At 40.4% G+C, this 24733-nt stretch overlaps 1 protein-coding gene across 18 annotated transcripts in view; it reads right to left on the reverse strand.

Annotated features, from left to right (window-relative positions):
* Positions 1-18717, reverse strand: part of nrxn1a (neurexin 1a) — a 185587-nt gene extending 166870 nt beyond the window's left edge. For 16 of the 18 annotated variants that reach the window (XM_057826708.1, XM_057826706.1, XM_057826705.1 and 13 more), the window contains exons 1-2: positions 15109-15358; positions 13534-14627 (exon numbers count right to left, since the gene is read on the reverse strand). In XM_057826708.1, coding sequence (XP_057682691.1) covers positions 13534-14266 — 733 coding nt within the window. In that variant the 5' untranslated portion in view covers positions 14267-14627; positions 15109-15358. Of the gene's footprint in view, positions 1-13533; positions 14628-15108; positions 15360-18200; positions 18343-18687 lie in introns of those variants that run through there. The other 2 variants (XM_057826697.1, XM_057826710.1) reach the window with 2 other exon arrangements.
* Positions 18718-24733: the final 6016 nt, after the last annotated feature.

Genomic DNA, 24733 nt, shown 5'->3' on the forward strand with positions numbered 1-24733 from the left:
TAATGTTCGTCCGTGCTAAGAGGGCTAATTTTGCAGACCCAGCCTCCGGCACGGTTTTGTGTGGTGCGCATTTTGCACCTGAAAGCTATTCGAAATATGGACAAATGAAATCTGGTTTTGCTAAGAAATTGCTGCTGAAAGCAGATGCGGTGCCCACCATACACGCGCAGCCACCTAAATGTCCCGAGATATCAAAAGGACAATGACTGGCTCTGATGAGACCACCCCACCACCCCAGGCAAAGCAAAGGAGGGAAATGGCCAGAGTGAGTACTCTTTTATAATAAGAAACATATCACGCATTGGATATAGGACTGGACACATGTATAAATTATCGATCGTAAAATATATAGAACAAATCCTCTAATCCCATTCATGTTTGTGTCGGCTGGCAGAGCGAAAACCTATGATAGCACAATAAATTATTCTATACGTTACTTTATTTTGCGGTCACGGTTTATCAGCGTCACAAAAAGAAATGCAAAACAAACCATTCGGTGTTTCCCACACGATCTGTTGCCGGTGTTGTGCCGAAAAATGTCCCCCCTGCTGAAATGTCCCCCCCTGACGGGAACGCTTTTTTAATAACGCTTTATTGAGCATTTATTTTATTTTATTTATTTGTTTATTTATTTTATTATTGCGCGCCCACACGTCATTCGTACAAACAGCTTTTTCTTACCAATCGATGGACATGGATAATATTTTCTTGTACCGTGAATATTGTATTATTTTACTCTGCTTGAACTAATAAATGTCATACCTGTGTGATTGTCATTGGGATATGCTCGTAAAAACCTTTAGACCAGAGGTCACGGAACCGCGGACCTCGGTCCGGTTCCGGACCCCAAAGCCGTCTGGACCGGATCTCAAGCTGTCCGGACTAATACACGTTGCAACAACAAAAATCATTTTATTCTGCGGGTTTGCAGAGCGGAATTGGGCAACAAACAAAAACCTTAGCGGTGACGCGCGTGAGCCAGCCAATGGGAGTGAAGCATTTGTAAGTTATTTTTGGAACAGCATGTCTCACACTCGCTTTCCAGACTCCGCAGAGTGACAGCCAAAAACTGAGCCGAATGAAGTTGGGGGAAGAGGTGAAAAGGTACGGCAAATGGCGTGCTCAAAACTACGCAAGATTGATGCAGAAAACAGTGTTTAAGGAGGAGTAGACCAACACATTTTTGTTCATTTTACCTGGCGGCAACACAAGACCGCTATCATGCCTCATCTGTTCAGAGACTGTGTTCTGCCAAAATCTGCTACATCGGCGAAACGTCCTACAATAGTCAAATTTGACACCCAAAGTCATACCGTGCGCGCTAAACTTGTTTTGTTTGGATGCATACAGGCAGAACGTACTAAAAATGCCTAAAGAAAATACTTAAATGCAGTTATACCAAATAAGGACGGTTTAAATACGCTACGTGACTAATGTGGTCAACTGCTTCAAAGCTCACAGAAAAAACCACAATGGTTAAAAGTATGAGAGGGTAATACATGCAAAAGTATTTTTGAGGCAATGAAAAGGTTCTAAAAAACTAAATAAAAACAAAAATGGTGAGTACTCGCCGCTTCTGACCGATGTGCGCATGCGTGCGTATGCTTGTGCAAGCGCGCTGAGCGTTGTGTAGACGTTTCGCCGTGTAGTAAGGAATGGCCGAACAACGGTAGCGCTTGTAAAAAGCAGCAATTTGAAAAGGCACTATGAGACGAAGCACGCAGCTTTTTCGCAAAGTTTCCCTATGAACTCTGCCATCAGTTCTCAAAAAATAGCGGAATTAAGGGCTCAATATGATCAGTTTATTATTTATTACTAATTAATTATTATTAAATTTTATTTGTTACTTACTATAAATTTATTTTTTTATATTTTATTTACATTTTTGAATGTTGTAATTATCAGCATGGCCACGTAAAGATACGTTTGTATTTTTTGGAAAAAAAGTATTCAAAATATTTCCGGACCCGAGATTGTTGTAATTTTTTTTATTTCGGACCCAGAGGATGTTTAATTCATGACCCCTGCTTTAGACTAATACATTTTTGTTCAAAGATGGTTATGTGGTCCAGTCCACGATTTGTTACTAAAATACAGTACTAGTATTTTGTGTAATTTATTTATTTTAAACTGATTTTACAGTTGTAAATCCATTACTGTAATGAGTCCATGAAAATATTTGATGTTTTTACCTCAATAAAGCGTTATAAACAAGCGTTCCCTTCAGGGGGGACATTTTACGCGGGGCGGCTATTTTTCGGCACAACACCGGTGTTTCATCAGTGTGATTGCTCCCCTCAATGATCCTTTCATTAGGCTGCATTGGCTTTCGTTTGGGCTCAACTTGATAACCCAAAACACCAAAGAAAGGTTCATAACTCTCCTGGTCACCATTAGAAGAAGGTTCGTTACGTCGGATTCGTCACTGCAACTAGAAACAAAATCGTCCGCCATCATCGCCGCCATTCAGTACTAAGCACTGAGCCGGTTGTTTTCTTGTTGTGACGTCACGCACACAGTATGCTAGATTTCCAGGATCTCGGGCGCCGGTCGTTTTAGCTTGACAACTGATCCAAATTTCTATCATTTTCTTGGTGTTGCGATGTGTGTAATTACACGAGGTGGCATGATATGAATCCAAAAAGCATGCGTTTATGGATAAATGATGGAATATTAGCATTTCCCCAGGTGTTGTCATACCCTTTAAAAATCCGACCCATTTCACCCAATTCGGATCCTCTGAAAAATGGCACAATCGGCCCGATTTCTGATCACGTGATCTGATCGGGAACATTCCTAATAACTATATGGTATGTAGAGCTGCAACTAACAATTATTTTCATAATCGATTAATTCAACGATGATTCGGATGAATGTCACTTCTTTCAATTACCTTCACAATTTACCTTGAAGTTCTTTTCAGCAGGTGGTAAGTAGCAATGAAAACAAAATGGATGACTATTTCCTTCAACTGTATCGATTATCATATTCGTTGGCAACTAATTTATTAATCGATTTCATCTATTAGGTTTTGCAGCCTTTTTGTCTGAAAATTTGCAAACAATATGAATTGTTGTTTTCCAAAGTAAAAGCAGATTTTTGTTCATGTTCTAGTTTGACTTAACAAAAATATAATGAGGAAATCTGATAATGTCTACAACTGAGAAGTTATACGTTATAATTTTAAGAATTTAAACAAGGTGAAGGTCCTAAACAATTGGTTATCAAAATATTTGTCGATTAATTTGCTAATCGATTAGCTGTCGATTAATTGTGCACCTCTAATGGTATGTATCGGTTTCATATTGGTTTTTGGAGTTGGACAATATCGGGGTATCGGTTAAAAAGTCATTATGGGACACTACAGAAATTTCATTAGAATTTTATTTTAGCGATAAAGATGACGTTGACGTATAAGCTTTACTTTTGGAGACCACACAAACTGACGGGCCAGATCTCGCCCCCGAGCCTTGAGTTTGACACCTGTCATAAACTATACTCACTGCCAAAAATCACTGTCAATGGTAGCCAGTGAGCTAAGAAATTTTTAAAAACAGAATTTTCCCATTTTCGCTTTTCTTGCCTATGCCACGATCTAATTATGGCGCATATTCTGATGATTTGCCGTAAAAAATGGGGTGCTTGTTTTTCAAATTGCAAGGCGAGTCGGATGAAATGCGCCTGAGGTACTCGGTTGCCGGCTGCTATTTGCAGTACTAGTCGTAAAGTAAGATTCCTTAGAGTGACACTTGTTTTGGCCTTAGGCTGATTTAAGTGTATTAAACAAGCGGCCACTATAAAACATCCAGTGAGGAACATAATATTTACTTCTGTTGTCATTTTCTGTAAGCTTGTTTTTGGTCCGTTAACATTTTCCTTTATTTGCCAGTGAATAATACATGAGTCTCAATGCAATTTGGTGCCGATCCAAATGAGGATGGTTAGGCCTCTCCTAAGCGCTATTCTACTTTTAATGGGAGTCTGCACCGTTTTATGGTATTTAATGACTTGTAACTGGCTCGGTTTAATCTCGCGCAAGAATAGGAAAATGCGCAGAGGCGTCCTAAAACGCCGCAAAGCGTTGAAAATATTGGCAGGCCACGAAACCGTTCAGTCCGTTCAGGGCCTCGTCGAAGGCCGAGCGCAATCGATGGAAATCCATTAGCGCAGGCAGCCAGATGACAAGCACGTAAGCAGCGTTGATTTCCAGCCTCTTAAGCGACTTCCAATTAAAGTCTGGCCCACGAGCGCGTCCGTAGCCGATCCATACGCGAGTCGTTTTCGGACTCGACCGTCACGGAAGATGCAGAAGCTTGTGCTTCATCTTCCATATGGATGCGCTTCACAAAGGGAACGTCGAAATCTGAAATACTTTCAAAGTTATTTAACTTCTTGGCAGTAGAGCTGCAAAAAACAACTACGTTGATAGTCGATTAATCACAGATTATTTTTGCAATGAGTCAACTAATGGTCTTGTCTACAAATTATTTAGAGTTACATTTTCACATTTACTTAAGATCGTTCCACATAGTATTTTACTACTCTGGGCTTTACATTTTGGCTGGTAAAACACATTAGAAAAACTATATGCTGAGAAACGGAGTATAAATCTGATCTACGGATGTCCCGATCGTATATATTTGCACCAGAGTCCGAGTCAACTGATTATAAGAATCTGCCGATACAGAGTCCCGATCAGATACCGGAAAAAAGTTTTTTTGTTTTTTTTGTTTTTTTTAAACAAAAGTTCCAAACATGTTACTGTCCCACGGTGCCGCCTTCATAATGTGAATTATTTTCAAACAAGAATAACGTAGAAGAATGCTTGCCTTTATGAAATGCCTCATTGAGTGAGTCCACTCAAATCCACTCACGCTTTGACGCTCACGCTGCTGAGAACAGCTTCTCACTTACACAGTGAGATGCCATAGCACACTTACGCAAGTTTAACAATGATTGACAAATTTGCGCCTTGTACCAAGTAGGGCAGCAGCTATCGAATATTTTAGTCATCGAGTATTCTACTGAAAATTCCATCGATTAATCAAGTAGTCGGATAAACATTTTTTGGAGGGGGGTAAAGAGCAATTAACTCATTTGCTCCCAATAAACGTATAAATACGTTCTATTTTTAAATGCTTCATTGTCCCAAAAATGTATTTATACGTCTTTTGCATTTTTTTTTTTTTTTACAAGAAGCATCTATAGCTTCCGCTCTATCTGAGAAACAAAAAACAAAGCTCCAAGCTAGAGATGTCGATCGATCGGGATGCCGATCGATCGGGTCCAATCACGTCATTTTCAAAATATCGGAATCGGCAAAAACATATCGGCCATGCCTTTTTTTAATATATATATATATATTTTTTTTTAAATTAAATCGTTTTCTAATTGTATTTAACGTTACAGACATAATATGTTACACTCATCCAGAGTCTTTAGTTTAGGCTTAAGGTAGGGTTATCAAATTTATCCTGATGAGTAGAGTGAATTTTGGCAGCATTTGGAGCCTTTTTTAACAGGCTAAAGCCATACAATCCCTCTCCCTAAGATTAGAAATATCATGGGAAGCAATGTGGGGAAGCAAGGTAGCAATTGATCTTTTTCTTAACAGCTTATGTTATTTCCCAACGCAGAGAAGATATATGAATTAGTAGCACTACGCACAGTCATGGTTCCACTTCCCATCGTGCATTTGGGTTGAATGGCTGCAGTATCATTTACTGAAAGCTCAACAAATACACTAGATGGCAAATTTAGTCACAATACACAAAGTCACAAGTCTTTCTATCCGTGGATCCCTCTCATAGAAAGAATGTTAATAATGTAAATGCCATCTCGAGGATTTATTGTCATAATAAACAAATACATTACTTATGTACTGTAGGCTGAATGTATATATATTCGAGTTTTATTCATTTTTTTCTTAATGCATTGCCAAAATGTATAAGATCGGGAAAAATTATCGGGAATGACTGGAATTGAATCGGGAGAAAACAAAAAAAAGCAATCGGATCGGGATGGGCAGATACTCAAACTAAAACGATTGGGATCGGATCGGGAGCAAAAAAAACTGATCGGAACAACCCAACCCATTTTAAAGCAATAAAACTGGCCACTGGAGGGCAGCATTTGTAAGACCTGCAACCTGATTCAACAGCTATGAAAGGCCGAGCAGCACGGTCGGAGCGCTGGTGGCATGATGCCAGGCGCTGGACGACCGAGCAAAATGACTGGGACCACTGTGTAGCGGGTTCGCCAAGCAGACCCCGCAGAGACTAAAAAAAAAAAAAAAATCCATCTTTGTGAGACAGACAAAGATAAGGGAAAAGTTTACACGGCTGACGCGGCAACAACGGCGTCATCTCGGCGACACCAGCGTCATCTCTCAGTAGTAATGTTTAAATAAATTGTTACTTTGCTATCAAAAGCTCTATTTGTCTTGTTCTTCATGATATTTTATTTTGTGAAAGGAAAACATTCAGATGTTAGGGATGTAACTAATGCAAAAAATAGCTGTGTTAAAGTCAAAGTTATGTTTGAAATGTATGCGTGTACAAAAAGCTAATTTTCTCCGTTTTTTTTCCATCAGAAATTGGAAAATTCTCTAAGCTAATTTCTAATGCGGATTTCTAAAGAATGGAAAAAGATATGAACTTACATTTTTTTCTGTTGAAAGAAGAGAGTCTACTCTTTCTTTTGGTGGGTTCCATGTTTATATAGCAATAGAACCAAATTTTCTGTGGGCCTTGCAAAATCAGTCAAAATTCAGTAAAACGGCTGGGAGCAAAGGGCCGTGCTCTGGTGAAAATGGCTGGGAGTGAATGAGTTAATATAGTACATGCGAAAACAAGACAATTCACCTAATATTGAACCATTTTTAGACAATCAGTGTCTTTATTTTAGAAGTACATTGTTGAAAACAGCCAACAATTGCATCTCAGATGTGACTAAAACAACAACAAATTCACTGCTTTCACTCAAAAAACTTCTTGATCTTATAAAAAAAACAAAAAAATTCATACTTCTTACCTAAAAATATCATTACACTTGATAACACACATTACTTTAAAGTTATGTGCATTTCCCACGTGTTTCAATTGAATTTCCATTCGTGTCAAGCTATTTTTAAGTTTTTTTTAAGTTCTAGTTAAGTTTTAAGTTAGTCTAAACTGTAAGTACTGATAGGATTTTGAGTTTTTGCAGTGTTCAAAATAAATGTATGATACCTGCTGTTTGGAGCACATTAGGCACCAATGCTACTTGGTGTTTTATCCATCAATGACTACTGAGCTAAAATTGACAGTTAGCTTTATTGTTTTTATTTTACACCCTCATCACTCTACCGCGTTGTGTTTTTACAGATTAAATAAAACTTGTATGTAAGACACGTTAGCCACGCATTGACAGTTGTCATAATGAATAGAAACCTAGCCCTCTGCAGGGCTAATGTTACATAAGCAAGGTACAGTAACGTTATTTATTAGCCCTGAGATGTCTACTGCTTTAAGATGGCGGCTGTTTACGAACGCCGGAGAGTGTCATTTCACATCTAGTTTTATATACATGTGATATCTATAATAAGTACATGAAAACATTAATTAAAATATTAAATTTGGGTTTAAGAAAAAGAAAAACAACATTATTTTAAATTATTACATTAAAAAAAAAACATTTAAAAAAAGAATAAGATTTGGAAAAATCTAATACATTACAAAGATAATCGACACAAACCAGAGAACATATAAGGTTTTATTATTATTATTACTTTTAATTACAAATATATATTTTTTAAAATACATTAACTTAAAAACAAAGAAAATAATATATAAACAGGGCTCCAGACTAACATTTTTTACTTGTAGCACAGTGGCCCCCAACTTAAAATTTTAGGGGCGCAAGCAGAATATTCAGAGGAACACACTGTAAATCGATATGCAATGCTTTCCTCTAATTTTCACAGTTTAACTGAGAAATATTTTTATAATAAATGCATAAAACTAGAATATATATTTTATTCTCTACCAGTTTTGACATCAACCAGTAACTTGGAAATTAGATTAACATGGGAATTTTGTTCTGTTTCTGTCGCTGTCACAACAACCAATCAGCAACGGATTTACTGATCGACAAATCACCTGCGAGGACACTGGCCAACCCTGAAATTGACATCCACACCACACACCATACTTTGTCAACATGGAGGAACGTATCATCATTGCAGTGTGCGACCAACACATACATCACATACACATACATCTAAACTTTCACCAATATGCTTGTCAATTAGGCCAGCACATCACAGGTAGTCCCCGGGTTACGACGTACTCAACTTATGCAATCCCGATTTTACAACGCTAGAGTCTCATCCTCCATTTTCTCTGTTTTTTAGTACTTTACAGCATCTTATTTTTTACTTTACTTTATTAACATGACTTGTTCTGTCCTCCATTAGCGTGAAGTTGTTCAGCTTGACAGACAGCAAACAAAGCAATTGTGCCTTTTAAAGCTTTTTACTTCCTTCCCTTTTGAGGATTTGTAAAGCTGCAACACACTTATGTAAACGTCTGTTCAAAATGACACACATTTTAAAAATAACACACTCGACACAAAACGATTGGTGTTTGAACGTCCATCTAGTCTGCTCAATATGTAAATTTAGTAGATTAAATTGAGCTAATTTGCCTCACAAAAGTCCGCTAGCTTAAATGCTAACGTATTTGCAAATCACTCACACATAACTCCATAAACTGTAGCTCTAAACCTTATCAAAATTGCATATGTAGAACATACTAGTATATTATTAGCTGATGCAACTTACAGCCTTATGTGGGCCAAACCAGAGAGCAGCTATTCTTTACTCATGTGAGATGTCTGAATGCTCCTGTATTAAAGCATTATTGAATGACAGTCCAGCCAGAACCAACGCTGCCACCAGAGGGCAGTGTATCCTCCACCATTAAACAAAATCCAATACTTTTGGACTTTTTGGATAATTATTTTGAAATTTCAAAGGGTTTAATTCCGATTTACACGGAAATTCAGGGTTACATTGCCAGCGTAGGAACGGAACTTGTTTGTAACCCGGAGACTACCTGTATATAGTTCGAACATCGCGATGTGCGAATGTGCACAGGACATGCAATCCTGGGGTTTATTTTTAACATGAAAACATTTTTGCTTCATAGAGGCAGCAAGCGTGCAAAGACATCGCCTCCTGGATCCCTTTTATATCCAGCAACCTTCATCAAACAGAGATGAATACCCTTAGCCTGGATTAAACTGTATTATATGAATACAATGTGGTCATGGTGACTCATCCAAAGTCTTCCTAAACAGAGCTAATCGAGTCATCTGGTGAAAATTCTTCTAGTTTTAATATCGCAAACCCCCAAAAAGTTGCAATGTCAGTCTTTTCTAATACCGTTCAGTAGAGATGTCCCGATTTTCAAAGTATCGGAATCGGCAAAAAAGTATTGGACATGCCTTTTTTTTTATTTATTTATTTATTTATTTTTAAATTAAATTGTTTTCTAATTGTATTTAATGTTACAGACATAATATATTACACTCATCCAGAGTCTTTAGTTTGGGCTTAAGGTAGGGTTATCAAATTTATCCCGTTAACGGCGGTAATTAATTTTTTAAAAAATGTATCACATTAAAATATTTAACGCAATTAACGTATGCGCTGTATGACCCACTCACGCATTGTCGCGTTCAATCTGTAATGGCGCCGTTTTACCTATATATAGAGCTAAAAGGCAGCGTAAAATGAGTAGAGTGAATTTTGGCAGCCTTTGGAGCCTTTCTTTAATTGGCTAAAGCCTTACAATCCCTCTCCCTACGAGTAGAAATATCGTGGGAAGCAATGTGGGGAAAAAAGGTAGTAATTGATCTTTTTCTTAACACCCTATGTTATTTCCCAACGCAGAGAAGATATATCAATTGGTACCAGTACGCAGTCATGGTTGCACTTCCCATCATGCATTTGGCCAGAACAGTTAAATGGCTACAGTATAATTTACTGAAAGCTCAACAAATACACTAGATGGCAATATTTAGTCACAATATACAAAGTCACATTTATCCTTTAAGAATTACAAGTCTTTCTATCCGTGGATCCCTCTCGCAGAAAGAATGGTAATAATGTAAATGCCATCTTGAGGATTTATTGTCATAATAAACAAATACAGTACTTATGTACTGTATGTTGAATGTATATATTCATCCGAGTTTCATTCATTTTTTTCTTAATGCATTGCCAAAATGTATATGATCGGGAAAAATTATCGGGAATGATTGGAATTGAATCGGGAGCAAAAAAAAAGCAATCAGATCGGGAAATATAGGGATCGGCAGATACTCAAACTAATACGATCGGGAGTAAAAAAAAAAACATGATCCGAACAACCCTACCGTTCAGCCCTATTGTCAATTATATTTTACCACCGGGAAGGGTGTGGGGCAAAACCTGACAGCTTCAGTGTGAATTTCAACTCTGGGAAACAATTTTATTTTTGTACACCTGCCAGCAGATGGCAGCAATTTTCGTTTTCTAAAATTATAAACTCAGCAAAATTAGTGAGTCTGAACAAGTTGCATTTTTGATGAAAACAATCTCTTTTCTACTGCAGATTTCTCAAGAACAGAAAAAGGTCAAACCAATCTTTTTTTCCTGGTGAAAAAAAGTATTGAGTATATGATTGCACAATAGTCTGTGTCCTGAAAAATCAATCTGTTCTAAAAACTGCTGGCAGTGATCAAGTCTGACAGCACTATTTTTATGTAGGAACTCCAACTAAATTTAGTTAAGGGGAAGGTTACTATGTTATTATTCTGTCATAAACAAAGAAAAGTCATTTCCATTCACTTTTAATGAAATCCCACAAAATTCTTTTTAGTACAGTCTTGGGATTAGACCACGTTTCTTCCAAACTAAGCTTTCTAATTTGATCACTCCCCGCGGCGCCCGAATGTTTCGTGGACTGGGAATCACTGTCATCGAGGGAAGGTTCCACATACTAAATAATTGGCCGGCGTGGGAAGAGGAAATCAATTTCCCGCAGCATTACAATGCGTATCACGTCGTGTTTGTGAAGGCCGCCGGTCCGCAGACGCTGAGAAGCAGAAGCGTTCTGAAAAATGCATGTGTGTGTTTTGAAAGCTCTTGCACAGTCAACACCCGTTTCACCCACGACCCTGACCACAAACATTTAAAAGTGCTTTTCTTTTTTTTTTCCTTTTTTTTTTTTTTTGCCGGGGGGGGGGGGGGGGGGTCTTAACTCATTGAATGTCTGATCAATTTTGCTCGGGAATCCAATCATTCAGACAGTAGATGTACGTATACATCGATTGGTTAAGTATCGATCCAATCAAAATCGATAGAAACCTCAATCAACATGACCAGATTTTTTTGGTATTATTTTTCTATTGCTTTAGGTGAACTGTAACTGTGTGAAATGTCCAGGTCATAGTTGGTTGAAATGAAATCCCATCATGGCAGACTGTATTATTGGCAAATCAGGTTTCCCCTACATATAAAAGATTGTGGTGCACCACCACACCAAAATAAAAGCCGCCACGCCTTGCAAATGAGATTTTTCCTTTAAGGCCGTTTCAAACAATTGGCAGCCTAGTGTGAAGGACTCAGCAGAAACCTATTTATTGCGTATCGAAATGTCCGTAACTATCCGCGGCTCTCTTAAGAGATGATCGGACTGGGGAGCTGTGACGTAGAGGGAAGCGAGGAGGAAAAATGGTAGAGATAGTGGTCGCATGTCGAGGCAGCCCGCTTTTATTTTGTTATTGTTTTTCTGTATTATTGTTGCCACAATAAAGTGGGTAAGCCAATACAGACTCCTCTCCTCTCCTTCCTCCAATCCGGGGCATTACAGTATTTTGGATCGGACTTTTCGGCAAAAGTGAGCGGTGGACGGCCGTCTTGGACGGCAAGTTGGAATGAATTTGCGCCAAGAGGCGGCGCTCAAAATAGAGCCTTGCTCCATTTTCAAATAGCACCGCCGCGCTACCGTCAACAACGCATCCAATAGCAGAGGGCAGGATTACGTATATCTGTGCTATCAGGCTGTTTCGGCAGACAGATATGCAATCACGACTGACAAAACCTTGATAAATGCGCTCTTTTTCCAGGTTTCGCGAAATCTGGGGCACTCGAAAAATGACTGTCATACCTTTCTTTGCTAAGCTAAATAGTGCGTTTGTGTATAAATGTAGTTCACGAAGAAAAAAAAAAAATTCACCTTCCCGCTGAAACTAGTAAAACTCTACACGGCTATTAGAATTTCCCCCTACTCTTTGAAATGGGTCCGTTAACAGAAGGACTATTATTGTTGTGGTAATGTAGTTCCTATTCGGGCCAAATAAAAGGAAAAAGAAGGACTACGAGATGTAAGTCGTACTATTGTTATGAGAAAAAAAGTTGTATTATTACGTAGGATAATGTAACTGTAATCAGGTGCTACACATTTTACGTACATGAACCGTAGCCGAGAGCTATGACATTAGCCTGGCTGATGAAATATTTCGAATAGATCTTTGTTTTTTCTTGGGAAAATAATGTGAAAAAAATCTCATTATGACAATATGACGCAATTTTGCCATGGCATGACATGCTGAGGCTGTCAGACTTCGATGCAGCCCACCAACACAGCTTCAAAAAATCCAAGGGGAAACCCTGCAAATACTGTGTTATTGTCCAAACAATTGATATTTAGGGTTTCCTTTAGTGCTTTATATGCCTGGTGGGCCGCCACTTAACTAAGTTATCAAAAACTTCAAAATTGTTTGGTTTTTTATTGCATTTGCTGAAATGTAACCAATTGTGTTAAACTTGTATGTAATGTATTAAATCCATCGAAGGCCCTTGAATTGAATCGTTGTAATATGGGCACACATGGCATCATCTAAAAAATCAATATCGTATCGTCTCATGACGAAATTGGTCGTATACACCCCTATTTTAAAAAAAGGTTTTTATCCAGACGTTTGAAAGGTTTCAACAATAAAATTGTTTCATATTTTGTTATTGCTTGGAGTGAAATTTAACAGATTGCTGTAGATGTGTACATATTCTATTACATTGGTCACAGGTTGTTGAATTGATTCTTCGTAATATCGGCAGATATCAAGCTGTCGTTCAAAGAATCTATCGCATGTCGTCATGATGAGATTTTCGCTGCTAGCCATCAGCGGCAGTGAATGAGTTGATGAGTTAAGATGTCACAAGATGGCGCCAAAGCCTCGTGAATAAGAAATTAGTAATAATATGTGTTAAAGAAGTATGTTGAAACGATACTTTAGCATGAGCACAAAAACAGTTCGTCATCGGATAACAAAAGTTACGTTTCCGAAAAATCAACACATTTGCGGAAATGAGAAGCCAAACCGATGAATTCGAATTACGAGAAGAACGACTCGCGTCGTGAACCGAAGTTTGACTGTATCCGGAGGTGTGAGCGCGGGTGCGATGAGATGCATGTCAAGGGGTCAGCGGGGTTTTCTGGGCCTTACCTTCACTGCAGTCGTTGCCTTGGTAACCGGTGTCGGAGCAGTCGCATACGGCCCGGTCGTCCACCAGGCTGCACACCCCTCCGTTCTGGCATCGGTGGTCCGGCCCGCAGCCCGCCGTCACCGTCACGCCCTCGGAGCCGTCCAGGGCGGCCGGCGTGCCGTTGATGCTCAGCGCCCCCATCCACCCGCGGAAGGCGGGGCGGTCGCGGACAGAGGGCGAGGTGAGGCGCAGCGGCGATGCGCGGAGCTCGGCCGTCACCCCGCCCACGTAGGTGTGGCTAAAGACCGTCATGTCTCTCCTCTTGCTCTTGACTTCGGCCCAGCCCTCCAGCCGCCCGTCCACCTCCAACGAGGTGTTCTTCCAGTCCCTCTTGACCCGCACGGCGTGCCATCGACCATCGCTGACCGCCACGCCCGACTGCAGCTCGGCCGGCTCGGCGCAGAAGATGGAGAAGCGTAGACGCAGGTGGCCGCGCAGCAGCAGGAGCTCCAGGAAGTCGCAGAAGCCCTCGTCGTCCAGATAGAGCAGGAGGCCCTCCTGGCTGTGCGTCCGCAGGCTGAAACTCAGCACGCTCTCGCAGCAGGCGTTCCACACGGGAAAGCGCCCCCACTGGCTGGACACGCCACCAAACTCCAGCACCTCGCCTTGGGCTTGGCCCCCCACGCTGCACAGGCTCAGGCCCAGGAAGAGCAGAGGGGCGGCCGCCCAGACGCACATGGCCATCACACTCATACACGCACTTGCCGCTCACGCACACACACTTTTTAGGAGGGGGGGGGGGCTGAGGCTAAAGCCAGGCAGATAGCCTCATGGCAGTTTTCCTGGAATTGCACTCCGAGCTCACGCTCTCATCGTTTTGCACGGTCCCCACTCAGTCTTGCGTCAGGTAAGCGTGTTTGCCTGCCAACTCCATCTTTGTGGCCTAGATCGGGCCCTCTCCCCCCCCTGCAGGAAACTCCCCAAGGGGCCTGATGTCTACCACACGCTACTAGAGAGAAATGGCATGGTCATTGCGGGGTTCTCCTCCTTCCTCCTCGTCCTCCTTACTTAGTGGGGGGGAATCAGGTGTGCCTTGTCATCACTCTCCAGCCACCTACAGAGAAAGCAAGATGGCACCATCACGCTATCTTACAGTAGACATTCACATTTGGCCTCAAAGTGTCTCCTTCTGAACATTCCGGAACATTCTCACTAGCAAACTGACCATTTTTTGGTGTGTGCTTGTCGGATCGATACGACGTCTTGCGGCACCGTGAAGCATTTTTTTTTTTCTTTCACAAAAGAGCAAAGCGGCGCTGCGGCTGATGACTCAAACGTCGAATTAACATCTCACGCGACAACGAGGAGAGAAGGCGACATACTGGTTATTGATAGACGGCATGAACGACTGCGGTTGAAATATCGATTGTCGATTTGCGGCCATTGCTTCCATTTTCTCCCGCGGATCACCTTCCTCGCCTTTAATTACTTCTACACTCTCAAATATAGATATTAAAGACTGTTTTTGGTTTGTTTTATTTTCAAACCACCCTTAAAAAACAAAAATAAAAAAACAACAAAAGCAGCCGACCTACCTCGCAAACATCCTGTGGAGCCCACCCCCCACTTCTTCCTCCTTCAAGCCGTCGGAGGTGAGCCTCACCGCGGCCAAGACGCCCGGCGGTGGTCGGTGCCCGGTGGCTGCTCGCTGGGTGGCTAACGCGCCGCTCCGCTCGCAAATGACCACACGTCTTTCCTCATCTGCGAGGTCTTTCTCGGTCTGCTCCCGAGAGGAGGAAAAGGTGCAGTCGGATGATGATGCTCCGAGAGAGGAAAGACGCGCGCGCGCAAGGAGAGCGAGGGGTGGTCACGTGATGGAGAGGAGCGATAGACGCAGAACAGAGGGAGAGAGAGATGCAGAATATAGAGAGAAAGGAGAGACAAAGAGACAAACGGACAGAAGCAGAAATGACTACAGTGTTACCTCTACATACGAAGTTAATCCGTTCCAGGACCTTGTAAGTAGAAATGGTCGTATGTCGAGCAGGATTTCCCATAAGAATACAGTGTATCACAAAAGTGAGTACACCCCTCGCATTTCTGCAGATATTGAAGTATATCTTTTCATGGGACAACACTGACAAAATGACACTTTGACACAATGAAAAGTAGTCTGTGTGCAGTTTATATAATAGAGTTCATTTATTTTCCCCTCAAAATACCGTACTGGCCCGAATATAAGACGGCCCTGATTATAAGACGACCCCCTCTTTTTCAAGACGCAAGTTTGAAAAAAATATTTTTTCAACACCAAATTAATTTTTAAACAGAAAATAATTACAGTACATCCGAAACAAATGATTATAATATATTTGAGAGAAAAAGCATGTTAATTTGCCTCATTCAAATCTTAATATCTATGCCCCTTGCAATATCCTGATAAAACTGATATCAAGGATCATTTAAGGGAACCACAGATAGAAAGACTTGTAGTTCTTAAAAGATAAACGTTAGTATGAGTTAAAATAATTTGATATTAAAACCCCTCTTGATGTTTTCGTTTTTATACAGTTAGTAAAATTTGTTTAACTAGTAGGTCGCCATTGTTGTCGACGTCGCAGGGCGGTGACGTCACTTGGTTACGCTGCCGGGCTTCCAGAGTATGATGACTCTAGTGACATAAACATGTCATCTGTTCTGCCCTTTCAATTTGAACCCAAGAGGAACATTAATGAGCATGACAGCACTGTCGATACTTCACAAAACAAGCAGCAAAAGCAAAATGAACAGGAAAGACGGGACGAGACGAGAGTAGGAAACAAAAACGGTGTTCTGCCATAATGTTCTACGCCTACAAAACGTCCTACAAGAGACGAATTTGACTCCCAAAGTATTACAGTGTGCTTTCAGCTTATCATGTTTAGATGCATACAGATAGAACATACTAAAGATGCCTAAAGAAAATACTTCAATGTAGTAATATCAAATAAGGGTGGTTTGAATACGCTACGTAACTAATGTGGTCAACAGATCAACAATCTGCTTTAAAGCTTCCACGAAAAAAATGCTTAAAAGTATGAGAGGGAAACGCAAAAAGTATTTTGAGGCAATGAAAAGGTAATACCATATTGGCCCAAATATAAGACGGCCCTGATTATAAGACGACCCCCTCTTTTTCAAGACTCAAGTTTGAAAAAAAGATTTTTTCAACACCAAATTCATTTTTATACAGAAAATAATTACAGTACACATCTGAAAAACAAATTAGTACAACAACAAATTTGAGAGAAAAAGCATGTTATTTTGCCTCATTCAAATCTTAGTATCTGAACATTTAAATATGTAAACTAAATTGCAATCACATTCGTAAATGAATTGCTTCTAGTTTTTGAAATGTAAATAAACCAATCTATTGTGATAAAACAACAAAATTGCAATAACTGCATTAACCATCAAAGTGAAGTCTAATTGTAACTGTAGTCTTGAAACAAATCTGAATAAGGAAACACATTGCAATAAAATAATTCAAACTGGTTAAAACTGAGAGTAGCTGAGATCTGTCATGACAGAACATCGCTTCAATGATATCTGGCGCCATATAGCGTCGTGAATGGGTGTAATGTCTAGACTGCGAATATAAGAGGACCCCCACTTTTTCAGTCTTATTTCAATGCAAAAAACACCGTCTTATATTCGGGCCAATACGGTAACTCAAAATACAGTATAACCATCAATATCTAAACCCCTGGCAACAAAAGTGAATACACCCTTTAGAAACTACATACATCCTAAATGTCCAAATTGAGTACTGCTTGTCATTTTCCCTCCAAAATGTCATGTGACTCGTTACAGGAATGCTGTCAGCATTGCTGCAGAGATTGAAGCGGTGGGGGGTCATCCTGTTAGTGCTCAGACCATACGCCGCACTCTACATCAAATTAGTGCGCATGGCTGTCACCCCAGGAGGAAGCCTCTTCTTAAGACGGTACACAAGAAAGCCCGCAAACAGTTTGCTGAAGGCATGTCAACAAAGCACATGGATTACTGGAACCATGTCCTATGGTCTGATGAGACGGGCGGGCTTTTAATTTAAAAATTTATTCTTAGTGTAGAATCTGAAGTATATGCGACTGCCTCCAGAAATCTGTACATGACATGCTTTTGTTTTGAAGTGTTCACCGGAAGTACGTTTGCTACGCCACTAACCGTAAGCTTTACGCTCCGTGAAAAGAAACAAAAACAAAATGCACTTCTCTTTCGTCATGCATGTTATATCAGTAATAGATTTTTTCTTTTGTTCGCATCGCTTGCAAATTCTTGAATCCAGCGAGTTTTCATGTTTGATGTGTCACATTTTAACCGCAATTTTGCGTTGTGGAGAAGACTTTCAATATTTTATAGCAGACTAAAGTGGTTAGTACATTGTCTTTTTTGTATTAACCTCAATGTAGCAATGCTAATGTTTTACAAAGTTTAATATAGAAGTGTTTCCTTATTTTGTATGTCTGAACTTTAATTCCACAGCGTGTTGATGGCTAATAAATATCTGTAAAAGCTACTGGAGTGGATATGTAATCAACACGCACGCGTGCTGAGTGGACTCAGCACACACACGCACATATGTATGCACGCACACACGCGGCGATAAATTGCAGCCGGGAAAATGAACGCCCTCATTTTTATTTACCTTGCGATAATTTGACTTATTGCATATTGCAACAGGCTTAGTTGGAAGACAGGAAAAGGGCAATCGTCAGGCTCCTAGGCTCGATTTCTAGCTCGCCATCCTTTTGTCGGAATAGTCCCAAGGCAGGGCAGGGCCACCTGGCCTGCATGGACCAACAAACCCAGTTACGAAAATGCAATAGCATTAGCATGTTAGCGTTAGCATGCTAATGTTTAGCATGCTAACATGATAAAATACAATAATACAGCACAGACACAGAAAATCAAATGAACACACAAATTACAGTAGTATACGTTAGCATTGTGGCTAATCCGCTAACAACAGATGTAAAAATTCAGACTCAACAGTTCACTTGGATGTAGTCGAGCACACGCACTAACAGGTCCCCAACACAAATAAAAAGGTCTGGTTGTATAAGTTATAAAATAGCTTTTAAACAAGTTTGAAAAATACAATTGGTTGGATATATTAAAAAAAAGTGTTTGACCTGCAGCTGTTGCTCCTTGGCTTCTCTCCCACACGACTGAAGGGAGAGAAGTCAAGGAAGCTTATATAGTGCCTAAATGGGCAGTGATTGGATAATTGGCATAATGTGACTTGTCATGTGACGTGGTGCATTCAGGGAGTGTGGGAAAAACAAACACTGGCTAAAAATAGGATATCTTAACCTTACCAAATGTGATAATTATCGTTAAGCTTGGCATACATTCTGAAGTGTGCTATGGCAACTCATTCATTGTGTAAGTGAGAGGCTGTTCTCGGCAGCGTGAGCGTCAAAGCAAAAAAAAAAAAAAAATTAGGGCTGTCAAAATTATCGCGTTAACGCGCGGTAATTAATTTTTTAAATTAATCACGTTAAAATATTTAACGCAATTAACACACATGTCCCTCTCAGACAGTATTCTGCCTTTTGGTAAGTTTTACAGCAAGTTTTTTTGTGCTAACAATGAACTCTTGTGGTTGCTTTGCGACATGGTTTATTGCTTTCTTGCCAGTTCAATATGGCTGCACGACGTCTCGGGCTGACGCTTACGTTGTAATGTTGTGCTTATATGATCCTTGGACAAGATTTGTCCGTAAGTATGGTTGTTGTAAAGAATGTACATATTATGTTAGTAAGCGAAATGTTATATTTTTTGTATGAGACGCTTTTTGTTTATGTTTAGTGAACCTGTATAGCGTGCTAAGCTAACGTTGTTGCTAATGCAATGCTTGCGTACTTTTTTTTGTAGTTTCACTACGGTCTAAAGAGGACAATGGTTTGAGGCTATTTTATTAATAAATCAGATGAAAAAGGAAGAAGTCTGCTTATTAAGGTGTTGTTCACTAGCTGTCTAGCTTTGGAAAAAGTAGACGCTTCGGAGTGAGGACAGCATAGACAGATTTAAATGACAGTAGAGTGAAATGCCCACTACAGTACTTATGTACCGTATGTTAAATGTATATATCCATCTTGTGTCTTATCTTTCCATTCCAACAAATTATTTTACAGAATATATATATAATTTACAGAAAAATATGGCATATTTTATAGATGGTTTGAATTGCGATTAATTGCGATTAATTACGATTAATTAATTTTTAAGCTGTAATTAACTCGATTAAAAATTTTAACCGTTTGACAGCCCTAAAAAAAATAAAACATTCAGTATTGATCGGGACTCCGTATCGGCAGATTTTCAAAAACAAGTGACTTGAGCTCGGACTTGCGGTCGGGACATCACTAGTATACGTATCATTAAGAGTGGGAACGTCTTGGTACCTCACGATACGATACGTGATACAAAGCTCAAGATATCGATGATCTGACGAAATAGCGATACAACGATTATCGATACATTGGTCAGGAAATCATTCTAGCATATTCTACAAACAACTAATGAACAGAAAAACAAGCTTCTGCTGTGAATTGGAATGAGTTTATTACTTGTAGACGTCCAATCCATTTGAACTGGGAGGGTGGCAGCGAATGAACATTTGTTCATTCGCTGCCAACCCTCCCACTTCAAACGGATTGAACGTCTATGGCCGTCACTGACAGCCAATGCCGGGCAATGGGGTAATTTTGGGCCATTTAAGGTCATTTACCTGTTGATTTTCAGTTACTTCCTGTTGATTTGGGGGTGTTTTCTGGGTCACTTCCTGTTTATTTTGAGTTACAGAACAGTAAGTGACCTAGAAATCACCCAAATGAATAGGCAGTGACACAAACTCAACAGGAAATGACCTGTAAATGCCCTAAAATGAACAGCAAGTGACCTGTAAATGCCCTGAAAATCAGAATAACTGTAAATGCTCTGGTTTCGAATAAACAAACGTTCCCAGTCTAAATGGATTGGGAGTCGAGCACCACCAATATAGCCTTAGAGTTACCTGAGACACTATTATGGTGGAAGATTTTGGTAGCAACTTGTTGGTTCTTTTTTTTTTTTTTTTTTTTTTTTTTTAAGACATTGACACTTTTTCAAAACAAAATTTCCATTTTTGGCAGGAGCATATCGATAACCTTTTGGGATACAAAGTATCACGATATATCACCTATTCGATATTTTGTCACACCCGTACATATCATACACTTACCGTAATCCAGACTAAGGAAGTTTATCTCTGACTGATGAAGATTGGTGTATATAAAAGGGATCCAGAAAGCTGTTTTGCTGCACAATTGCTGCTTTTACGAAGAAAAACAAAAGTTTACAAAAAAAAAAAAAATAATAATAACAATCGCACGTCCTGCGATGGGACTATTGCGCATGCGCAGAGGCGTCGCGTCCCATTAGGCAAACCAGGCAATTGCCTAGGGCCCCCAGACAGGCCAACAGATTTAGCACACGCAGCTTTACTGCACTGTCGCAGCGACAAGTGCGACAGTGCCAGTGAAAGCCTTGTGTCTGAGTTCCCTGATGGGGCCCCTTCACTTGCTCTACACCCCCCCCCCCCCCCCCTCACGTGACTCAGAGTGAGAAGCGATCTGGCTTTTTTTTAATTGGCGTATATCCAAAATGAAGACCAGTTATCCCTCTGGAAGCGACAAAAGAAAGAAAAAAAAAACAGAAGAGGAGAAAAGGAAGCCAGACAGCGGTGAGTGTACTATGTTACTGTAGTTTTATGTCCTAATGTAGTAGAAGCAGGGCACTTTGAGTGTCCTAAAAGGCGCTCTATGAGACCGAGGCGTTATTATACTTTTATTAAATATGCTGTTGCTCAAAGTCCAACTGTGCCCCTTACTTGCACACGCTCGAAGGGCCCCATGTTGCTTGTTGCCTGGGGCCCCCGGGGACCCTTGCTACGCGTCTGCGCACATTGCGATGGCGATGTTCAAACGATATGTTGTGCAGGCCTAATGCACAACATAAAATAAGATTAAATACAAAATTAAATGTTTTTGACCCACTAATAAATAAAATATACTGTTTATACAACCTGCAGTAAATCCAATTCTCTTGAAGTGTCAGTTTTTAATGAAAGTAGCTTTTCTGCTTTACCACACCAATGTCTCTCCCTCCGCTCATCGAGAATATTAGCCGCAGCGCTCTCACTGCTCATGCTTTTTTATTTCCACATCCAAGTGTTGCTCTTTGTAACGGGGTCAAGTCAAATCGCGGCAAAATACACATGCTCCGAATTGACCTCAGTGAATTGTGTGCTGACAGATTCCAATTGTTTTGTTATCACTCAGTAATCTCTAAACTGATTCGATTGGAAGACGACAAGTAAGTTTTATACTGTAAGTAGAGTTGCATTGGGGGTAGTTATCGCTTCAGCTAACTGGTCAAAGGAGGCAAAAAGATATTTTCTCTCGCCAACGCTTCCGAGTTCGGTAATGTTATTTTGGCGAATAAAGCGTGTCGGACCGAAACCAAATTTTTAGTGACACTCATAACTCAAGCAGCCAGGTCTGCCAAAGTGTTTGATGTATTTCGTTATTTATATTAATCTTTTGAGCTTTGTTACCTTGATTAAAGAGTTTAATCTGTTCTGCAACCATTGTTAAATCCTCAAATTGCTCTTAAATTTTTTACCCCAGTTTGCTCAAATCACAGATTTTGTCTTAAGAAATTACATACACTGCTGGCCAAAAGTGTTGGCGCCCCTGCAATTCTGTCGGATAATGCTCAATTTCTCCCAGAAAATGATTGCAATTACAAATGCTTTGGCAGTAATATCTTCATTTTGCTTGCAATGAAAAAACACAAAATGATTTAAGTTTTTTCCCTTTTCCCTTCCTTATCATTTTACACAAAACTCCAAAAATGTGCCAGACAAAAGTATTGGCACCCTTTAAAAAATTATGTGATGCTTCTCTAATTTGTGTAATTAACAGCACCTGTTACCTGTGGCACATAACAGGTGGTGGCAATAACTAAATCGCACTTGCTGCCAGTTAAAATGGATTAAAGTTGACTCAACCTCTGTCTTGCATCCTTGTGTGTACCACATTGCGCATGGAGAAAAGAAAGAACACCAAAGAACTGTCTGAGGACTTGAGAAGCAAAATTGTGAGGAAGCATGGGCAATCTCAAGACTACAAGTCCATCCCCAAAGACCTGAATGTTCCTGTGTCTACCATTCGCAGTGTCAACAATAAGTGTAAAGCCCATGGCACTGTAGCTAACCTCCCTAAATGTGGACTCAAAATAAAAACTAACGAGAGATTTCATCGGAAAATTGTGTCGATGGTGGATAAAGAACCTCGACTAACATCCAAACAAGTTCAAGCTGTCCTGCAGTCCGAGGGTACAACAGTGTCAACCCGTACTATCCCTCGGCGTCTGAATGAAAAGGGACTCTATGGTGGGATCCCCATAAAGACCCCACTTCTGACCCAGAGACATAAAAAAGCCAGGCTGGAGTTTGCCAAAACTTACCTGAGAAAGCCAAAAATGTTTTGGAAGAATGTTCTCTGGTCAGATGAGGCAAAAGTAGAGCTTTTGGGAAAATGCATCAACATAGAGCTTACAGGGGGGAAAAAAAGAGGCCTTCAAAGAAAAGAACACGGTCCCCACAGTCAAACACGGCGGAGGTTCCCTGATGATTTGGGGTTGCTTTGCTGCCTCTGGCACTGGACTGCTTGACCGTGTGCATGGCATTATGAAGTCTGAAGCCTACCAACAAATTTTGCAGCATAATGTAGGGCCCAGTGTAAGAAAGCTGGGTGTCTCTCAGAGCTCATGGGTCTTCCAGCAGGACAATGACCCAAAACATTTCAAAAGCACTAGAAAATGGTTTGAGAGAAAGCACTGGAGATTTATAAAGTGGCCAGCAATGAGTCCAGACCTGAATCCCATAGAACACATGTGGAGAGATCTAAAAATGGCAGTTTGGAGAAGACAAACTGCAAATCTCAGAAACCTGGAGCAGTTGGACAAAGAAGAATGGTCTAAAATTCCAGCAGAGCATTTTAAGAAACTCATTGTTGGATACCGGAAGCGGTTGTTCACAGTTATTTTGTCTTAAGGTTGTGCTACCAAGTATTAGGCTGAGGGTACCAATACATTTGTCCGGCCCATTTTTGGAGTTTTATGTAAAGTGATCATGATCTAAGTTTTGTTTTTTTTCCGTTCTCTTTTGTGTTTTTTTCCTTGCAAACAAAATAAATGAAGATATTACTACCAAAGCATTTGTAATTGCAATCATTTTCTGGGGAAAAAAAATTGGGCATTACCTGACAGAATAGCAGGGGTGGCAATACTTTTGGCCAGCAGTGTAACAGCTCACAATTTCAGTTAAAAAAAAAAAAATCTTAAACCTCGGCGCTCATAACTTATGTTACCAACCGACTTAATAACATCTTTTGCTTGAAAAGGTCAACCCGGCCCCACTTTTTTTCGGCTTAAGCGTTCACCTTAATTTAGCGTGTTGAAGAAAATTTGCAGCGGGCTGCTTTGTCTCCTCTGAAAAATAAGATGATCAAAGACACGTGCACATCTCCGTGTCCTTTTGAGCTAATACGTGCTTATGTGGACGTATTTACTCCGGCGAGGTATTAAAGGCTGATTAACAGCGTCTGTGCGAGCCCGCGAAGCAGATATTAAGGCATATTTAAGAGCACGGAGAGCCGCTTCGATATTAAATGCCAGCCCGAGGAGCGGCGATCTGATGTGTGAAGGAAAACGAGAAATGGGGGGGTTACTATGGTAACAATCTCAGCATCGCCGCCGTCGCCTTCCCAATGGACTGACCACCGCCCCCCTGCCGATACGGCCCTCATCAAACTAACTGCTCAGTTTCCCTCTCTCTCCAAGCTGACCTTTCAGACTAAAAGGCGTTATCAAATAATAATGCTCCTATGTGTTTTCCCGAGAGTGGCATAAAACTGCAAAAAAAAGGCAGTGTGAATCGATTGCGCATTTGGGGCAGTGCCCCAACCGGTCCATCGATGTTTTTCCAAAACTGTACGTCGTTACATTTAATGCCATTGCCATAGACTTCATCATGTGTTGTGACATTCATTGCGTCACACCTTCCCGAAAGGGGCCGTCCAACACTCCGCTTCATTTAGTAGCAGTCGGTCACATGCAGCAATCTAACGC

Source organism: Corythoichthys intestinalis, chromosome 21 (genome assembly GCF_030265065.1).
Source record: "Corythoichthys intestinalis isolate RoL2023-P3 chromosome 21, ASM3026506v1, whole genome shotgun sequence".
NCBI classification, from domain to species: Eukaryota; Metazoa; Chordata; class Actinopteri; order Syngnathiformes; family Syngnathidae; genus Corythoichthys; species Corythoichthys intestinalis.